Genomic DNA, 8,136 nt, shown 5'->3' with positions numbered 1-8,136 from the left:
TCATAAAATTGTGGCTGATCAGTGTCCGCGACATGATCTTTGGACTTTAATGTCAGCCTGTGATTTGAGGCAGTGACGTTACGTACAGGGTGGGCTGTTGAGCAGGAAGTCCTCTGCGCAGTGTGTGTGTTCATTTTGTGGAGGGAGCAGGACTGTTCGGACTTTCCTTTCCAAACGGTAGACTTTGTAAACAGCGTTAGTCATGGCTGATGGAAGGTAAGAACAACCGAAGAATCCACGTTCGTCGTCTCGTTTTCAAGTAGCGTCATAAACGGAGCGCGTGGCTTTGAACGTTATCGTGTGACATGAACACTGTGTTACGTATGACGTTACATGTTAAAGCAACGTTACGCACTGTACAGCAACTTGTAACCTTTCAGCTTGTCATAAACTAACGGCTAAAACGGTCAACAGATAGCTAAAACCAACATAAAGACAGGAAGTTAACGTGTAACTAATGTGTTCTTTTTTTAGTGCACTTGCAGAAGATAACGCCATTCGTGCAGACGTGAAGGTAACGTGTCACTATGACATCGCACATTTTCAAACATAGTGTTGCACTTCAGTCAACAGTGTCTACTGCCGATGAATTCATGGAGACAAAAAGACGACGTAAATATACAGTATAGACTACACTGCCTGGCCAAAATAAAGTCGCCACCAAAATAAACCTTATATTTCGTTGGACCGCCTTTAGCTTTGTTTACAGCACGTGTTCGCTGTGGCATTGTTTTGATAAACTTCTGCAATGTCACCAGATTTATTTCCATCCAGTGTTGCATTCATTTTTCACCAAGATCTTGTATTGATGATGGGAGAGTCTGACCACTGAACAAAGCCTTCTCCAGCACATCCCAAAGATTCTCAATGGGGTTAAGGTCTGGACTCTGTGGTGGCCAATCCATGTGTGACAATGATGTCTCATGCTCCCTGAACCACTCTTCACCAATTTGAGCCTGATGAATCTTGGAATATGTCCGTGCCATCAGGGAAGAAGAAAAACATTGCTGGAATAACCTGGTCATTCAGTATATTCAGATAGTCAGCTGACCTCATTATTTGGACACGTAATGTTGCTGAACCTAGACCTGATCTGCAGCAACCCCAGATCATAGCACTGCCCCCACAGGCTTGCTCCAGAGTCCAATCTTTATGCTCCCTAGCAAATTGAAGCCTTTTTTTTTCCAGTTAGCCTCACTGATTAGTGGTTTTCTTAAGGCTACACAGCTGTTCAGTCCCAATCCCTTGAGTTCCCTTCGCATTGCACATGTGGAAATGCTCTTACTTTCACTACTAAACATAGTCCTGAGTTCTACTGTTGTTTTTCTTCGATTTGATTTCACCAAACGTTTAAGTGATCGCCGATCACGATCAATCAGGATTTTTTTTCGACCACAGTTCTTCCTAGAAGACGATAGTTCCCCACTATTCTTCCAGTTTTTAATAATGCGTTGGACATTTCTTAACCCAATCTCCTTAGATGTTTTCTCTGCTTGATGCATGCCAATGATTTGACCTTTCTCAAACAGACTAACATCTTTTCCACGACCACTGGATGTGTCTTTCAACATGGTTGTTTGAGAAATGAGAAGCTACTCCATGCATCAGTTGGGGTTAAATAACTTGTTGCCAGCTGAAAGATAATCACCCATGCAGTAATTATCCGATAGGAGGCTAGTATCTATTTGCTTAGTTAAATCCAGGTGGCGACTTTGTTTTTGGCCAGGCGGTGTAATATTTTTATTTATTATTATTTTTTTTTTTGGCCCGGTGGTGTAATAAACATTATAAATAAATAGATGGACGATGTAAATAAATGAATATGTAAATCATATTTTAAAAATTGAATATTTCGGTTACGAGGGAAGACATAACTGAAGTAATGTCTTGTCTACCTTTCCACACGCTTCTTTTTATTTAGTCTCTTCCTGTATTTCCACACTTCGTTATCTGCACTTCTACACTTATTATACACTATTAACACTATTATTTATATTATTTTTCTGTCAGTCTTTCTTTTTTCTTTTCTTACTTTTTAACATTTCTTCATTTGTTTTTATTTTATTTATTTATTTGTTTGCGGGGAGCTGTGGAGTAGTAGTTAGAGATGCAGCTTGGCACCAAAGGGTCCCAAGTTAGCCTACCCCCATGTCCATGGCTGAGGTGTCTTGAGCAAGCACCTAACCTTAGTCTTAAAAAAAGCAGGACTGGTCAGACAGAAGCTTAAGTTCTTGCTTCTTTTAAGGAAACGTCTCAGAATTAGGTTTGCGTCCCACATTCTTTGCATACAGATATAGGAATACTATTTATTTTATTTTTTTTTAAATAAATGAAGGCATGTAGGAATAAGGAGGCGTTTGAAGTGTGTATTTCTGAACTTGTTCAATCCTTATGTACTTAAACAGTCTGGATTGCTTAACTACGTCAACAGCCAATTTGCTAAATGATAGCAACCTGCCCTATGATTAGAAGCTACTATTGCCAGTATTTTTTTTTTTCTGTGAAAGCAGGATTACTATGGCAAGAGGCTGAAGAAAACCTCAGACCTGAAGACCAATGCCTGCGTGGCTCCAGCTCAGCCAATCCCTGCCTTCGTTCGCCAGGCTTTGACAAAAGTGCACCCTGACGTCACTGCCAGGTTAGTGGGCTTGCACTCTCTGTTCTTGTACTCACACCGAATAATGCACTCATCCTGATGTGTATCTGCCTCTCTCAGGTACTATGGCTGTGGTCTGGTTGTGCCTGAGTGTTTGGAGGGCTGCAGGATACTGGACCTGGGCAGTGGAAGTGGGAGAGACTGCTATATGCTGAGTCAGCTGGTGGGCGAGAACGGCCATGTCACTGGCATTGACATGACCGAGGGCCAGGTACTGTATATCACCATCCCAGTATCGACCTAGCGCTAAAGTAGATGGATTATTGAAGGCTGTTACAAGCGTGTACATGAAAACTGTTTCTCTTCTAGTTCAGATACTGATACTTTTTTTCTCTTGTAGCTGGAATTGGCCAGGAAGTATGTAGACTACCACATGAAAGAGTTTGGTTTCAAGAAGCCAAATGTCAGTTTTGTCCAGGGCTACATCGAGGCCTTGTTGGAGGCAGGTCTGGAAAGGAACTCATTTGACATCATCATGTAAGATGTCTTTCTCATCCCTCTTTGTCTCCAGTTGTCATGCTTTGTAATTATAGACCAATTGATGATTTTCTTCTGTCTAAATAGTTCCAACTGTGTGGTGAATCTCTCTCCAGACAAGAGACAAGTACTGGCTGATGCTTACGGTGTACTTAAGGTATGCTACTTTTAGCTTTCTACAGTTATTACATGGTGAATTCTAAACCTACCAGTGCAGTTTGCATCGATGGTCACTGCTTACACCATCCCACTGTTGACCTTTAGGACGGCGGTGAGCTGTATTTCAGTGACATCTACAGCAGTGGAAGACTAACAGAGGAAATTAAAAATCACAAAGTGCTATGGGGTGCGTCAGATTAATATCCTGCTGCCATAAAATCCAAAACACCTGCCAGAGTGGGAGTGGTTGAATGAATGTGCTTTGTCTCGGCAGGTGAGTGTCTAGCCGGAGCTCTCTGGTGGAAGGATCTACTGCGACTGGCTGACGAAGTGGGCTTCAGCCCCCCACGGCTGGTTACATCCAGCATTGTCACCGTTGACAACAAAGAACTACAGGACATTCTGGGTTTGACACTGTTTTATACTATCACTTAAATATTTCTTCTTGTGGGTTGCCCTATTTACTTTATACTGATAAAAAAAAAAAAATCTGTACAGCTTGATGGGTCATTTGATTTAACTTCATGAGTTACAAAAGCATATAAACTTATTTTTTCCCACTGATTATACTGGTGTATTTCTCCATTAAGTGTCCTGTTAAATCGGTAAAACAGCAGGCATAAAAGCAAGACCTCCCCCGTGTGAGCTGCAGTCGTAATCGATATACTCCTGTGAAAAAACCAGTGTTAACATTTTTGACTGCCATGCGTTATGGTCACCAAAAATCTACTTGACTAAGTTGTGTTTCAGTTTATTGTATAAAACACTGTCAGCAGTATGAAGTAATGTTGATAGTGGTCTGCTCTGGCAGTTAAGATGCAACAAATCTTTCTACTGCTCTGTTTTGTTGAGTAAAGTGATAGTAAATGATACAAGGATGTCAATCCTTTGAGCTGCAAGCCACTCATTTAATGTTGATCTGGATGCAAAAAGTATTTTTTTTGTATAGTGACTGATTCATTTAGAGATTTTTTTTTTTGTGGTAATACAGGTGACTTCAAGTTTGTTTCTGCCACATACCGCCTGTTCAAGGTCCCTAAGGGCGACACCAAGACCTGTCAGGTCATATATAACGGGACCATTACAGGTGTAGAGGACAGCTTCCAGTTTGACTGTCAGTACACCTTCAAGGTCTGTACATCCTGCAGCACAAAAACAGCCAGCTCTTCTGCTCACGCTCCGTGTGTAAACCATGTCAACTGTGGGTGTATTTCATAGGCCAATGAGGTGGTGGAGGTGGATGCAGAGGTGGCCGGCATCCTGACGCGTTCCAGATTTGCAGATGACTTTACTGTCCAGCCACCGGAGGGCTCCCGTGAGCCCTGTGGAGTCAAGTCTAAGGTCAGTGTCAAGTTCAATTTGCACAAATGAAAATGTCTTTGTCAGATTTGACTTTGAGCACTAGAGGTCAGTGTGTTCCTGGTGTCAGTTAGAAGTGTGTGACACACCCAGAGAGCCCCTCTGTCAAACTGTGTGCACAAACACACACTCACACACACACACCCACACACACACACACACCCACACACACACCCACAAACACACACACACACACACACACGTGTACACTAGGACACATGCTGCACATCCTCACACTCGCATACCAACTCAAACATACATACACACACATCCACACTCACAAGGTCAAGCAGCTGTCTTGGAGTCATAACCAGACTGTGGAGTCGTGCTGGGGAACCTTGAACAGGAAGGAATGTTCTCTTCTCTGCTAAGGGAATGCCATCTTATCAGCCTTCATGGCCATTCTGTGAACTCTCCTAATAACACCGCTATACAACGAACACCGTAACCCATTCATCACTGATGACACTTTTATTCTGCCGTTGAGGGATTGTCACAATTTCTAAGTGAATTAGAAATTGTAATACTTTATCAAAACCTGTCCCATAGTTTACCGTCGGTCAGCCCTTCTAATGTGAAATCAGGTCTGAGATACTTTGTTCTAATCAATGCTGCTCTTTGGTGATAATGGTAATAAAAAGCCTTTGGTCTTCCCCGTGAAAGCATAGCTACTGTGAAATGCTGATTCACTGAACAGCCAGTGTACATTTAAAACCTCAACTAGTATTCTACTATCATATAGAATTTGTAGCATAATTCGCTTTTTAAACATTTCTACATCCTTACATCTCGCATGAAACCCAATAATTATGTAACATTTAAATATAGCTGTGTGTGTGACCAGAAGGTTTATATTGGGAACATCTGCGGGTGGTGCAGTGCATACTTAGATCTCATGTCTGTTAACAACCCGATAGTGACATACCTGCAATTAGACAATGTTGTTGGGATTGACCTGGATTGTATCCTACTTTCAGTTCTAGTCATTTAGAACAGAAGAAGCTGTAGATGAGTGACAAAGGATCTTCAAGAAAACCCAACCCAGTCCAGTTGCATTTGTTTTATTTATTTATTTTTTTATTTTTTTATGTACCATGACCTAGATGACTGAGAATCTTCAAAGACATGTTCTAAACTCCTAATATGGTCTGCCTTGTTGAACTGTTGACACAGGGAGACATTGTGGATCCTTTCGAGCTGGCGCTTCAGTCGGACATGCAAGGCCAGCGTTCGGCCACAGGGGGGTGCTGCAGCACACAGTCTACTGCCTGCTGCAAGTGATGTTTGGCAGTGAAATACAGGCCCAGCGTCATACTGTGTACACATGATTGATGTTCATCAACTGGGCTGACTTAGTGATGCCTTATGCAGTTTAATTGTGTCCTGTTAATTTTCTTCAATTTTACTTACACGTGAGATTGTCTTATTGATTTTACGTGCCTATTAATTTTTTCTAAAAATCAATTGCATACATATAATGACTGCTTTGTGTCAAGAAAAGAGCTAGATATTCATTACTGGAAACTACAAAATACTTTCATAACTTCTTCTTTTACGGCTTATTTTTCCCACTTATCCCCAAACTTAGACATCAGTCGCCATATATAAAGTCTATCATTAACAGCACTTAACAAATGTCAATAATTGAACTGATTTGTTCAGGCAGCCTATCCACAAGGTGGACTTCAGTGTCAGCAGTGTTCTAATTAACATCCATTTCATCATGTTAGTTAATGCTTCTGTTATAGAGCAATAAATATTTTCAATCTATGTAAATGACTTATTTTCATTTTTGAAATTGTTTGCACCATCACTGCATGTAGTGTTGTCAAAGCATAAAGACAAAAATGCAACAAACAGATTGCAAATTCTGTGTGAGTGGGATACAGATGTTGTGGACAGAACTGTAATATACAACGTAAGGGTTTGTATGTACGTTTGAGGTTGATAACCGAGTATATATGTCTGTATATGTATTGCAGTATTTGCAGTCAGAAGTATATGTGCATTTGCAATAAATGAAAAAGTGGAGAGCAGCTAAAGAGCAGCACTTAAACTGTAAGAAAAACATGGCAATATGAGTGATCAAATAAATCAGGGCGGTAAAAAGAAAGATAAACATGCATATTTATATTATGTGGTACACCCACTTGTTATACTCCTTCAAATGTGACAATCTGAGAATTATTTTCCAAAATTAAGGCTCTGATCTGAAAAAAATAAAAATAAAAAATCACAAGTAGATAGTTCTTCATTGTCTCAGAAGGAGATAAAAGTTTAACAGTGTATTTATACAGTGTGACGCAATGCAATACTAATAAACACAGATCTCAGTCTTCAAATCAATACTTCTCAAGATAACTTTAACATGTGGTATTTATTACTATGTATGTATAGTGTATCTGTAATGTTTTGCATGTTATTCCTTAGATAAGATAAGATGTACCTTTATTTATCCACTGCAGGATAAGTTCAGGATGATGCAAGCTACAGAATAGGAAGAGACTAAGAAAACAGAGTCATCTGCTCTTACACTCATTAGGTACACTAGCGAGAGCAAATGTACGCTAATATAAGATTCCTGCACTAAATCTTAACTTCACTGGATGTTATGATATTCAGAATTTGTTTAATAGCTGATATAACTGTTGATTCAGCTGTTTTTTCCTTTTGGATGCTGAACACAATTGTATTGTGTTTCTATTATTATGACGGGCCCATTTAGTTAGTGCTAGGTTAAATAACAGAAACACTTTAGTGTTTAATTCAGTCCACTTTAATAGCACCACAAACTCCATCCTCAAAAATGATAATACAGCTGGATGCATGCATTGTAACTGTCATGAAGGAGGATTTGGTGCAGGACTGCTATATTATAATGCATTCGTTTTTATTAGTGTACCTAATGAACTGGCAAGGGAGTGTGCATGTGCTAAGCAAATAACAATAATGATAAAAATAAAGTACATCTGGTGCATTCATAGTTAAATCTATTTGTTCTTGTGCAAGCATCTTGCTTGTTATTTCTTCACAATACATATGACCATGTTCCATCTGAATACAGAACATGTACTGTATCTACTATCTCTGGAAAAACATCTCTACTAATGTAACCGTGGTTATCTTCTGCAGCAGGAGGCTATATGTTTTAAGAAGTCACGAGTAGAGTTCTGTCCGTCTCTTAACATGAGGTGCACTTGTTTTGGAATTTGATTCGCCAAGGAGGCTGCGGACGCCCCGCCCACTGGCCAGCCGGGCCAACTGATTGGACGCCACCGTCGCCTGTCTCGGGGACATCAGGGGAGGCACGAGCTGGCCCGTAAGCCAGCGCTCGCGAGGCATCAGTGTCGGACACGTAGTGGGAACGAGCAGGTCCCGATGCACAAGTCACGGCAACCCTGGGCGGAGATGAAGGCGGACTCCGACTGGCTCTGATTTTTAAAAGCCCTTTTCATTCAGGAGGTTGGTTGCCAGCGGTTATCGAT

At 40.7% G+C, this 8,136-nt stretch overlaps 1 protein-coding gene across 1 annotated transcript; it reads left to right on the top strand.

Moving 5' to 3' along the window:
* Nucleotides 1-6,421, top strand: as3mt (arsenite methyltransferase). The gene is made up of 11 exons (XM_084573984.1): nt 1-216; nt 475-514; nt 2,511-2,638; nt 2,717-2,867; nt 2,997-3,133; nt 3,221-3,290; nt 3,398-3,479; nt 3,567-3,698; nt 4,284-4,423; nt 4,511-4,633; nt 5,825-6,421. The coding sequence occupies exons 1-11, from the start codon at nt 203-205 to the stop codon at nt 5,930-5,932; spliced, it is 1,125 nt and encodes a 374-aa protein (XP_084430110.1). The 5' UTR covers nt 1-202; the 3' UTR covers nt 5,933-6,421.
* Nucleotides 6,422-8,136: the final 1,715 nt, after the last annotated feature.

Source organism: Chelon labrosus (assembly GCF_963514085.1).
Source record: "Chelon labrosus genome assembly, chromosome: 2".
NCBI classification, from domain to species: Eukaryota; Metazoa; Chordata; class Actinopteri; order Mugiliformes; family Mugilidae; genus Chelon; species Chelon labrosus.
This window is presented reverse-complemented; position numbering and strand designations above follow the sequence as displayed.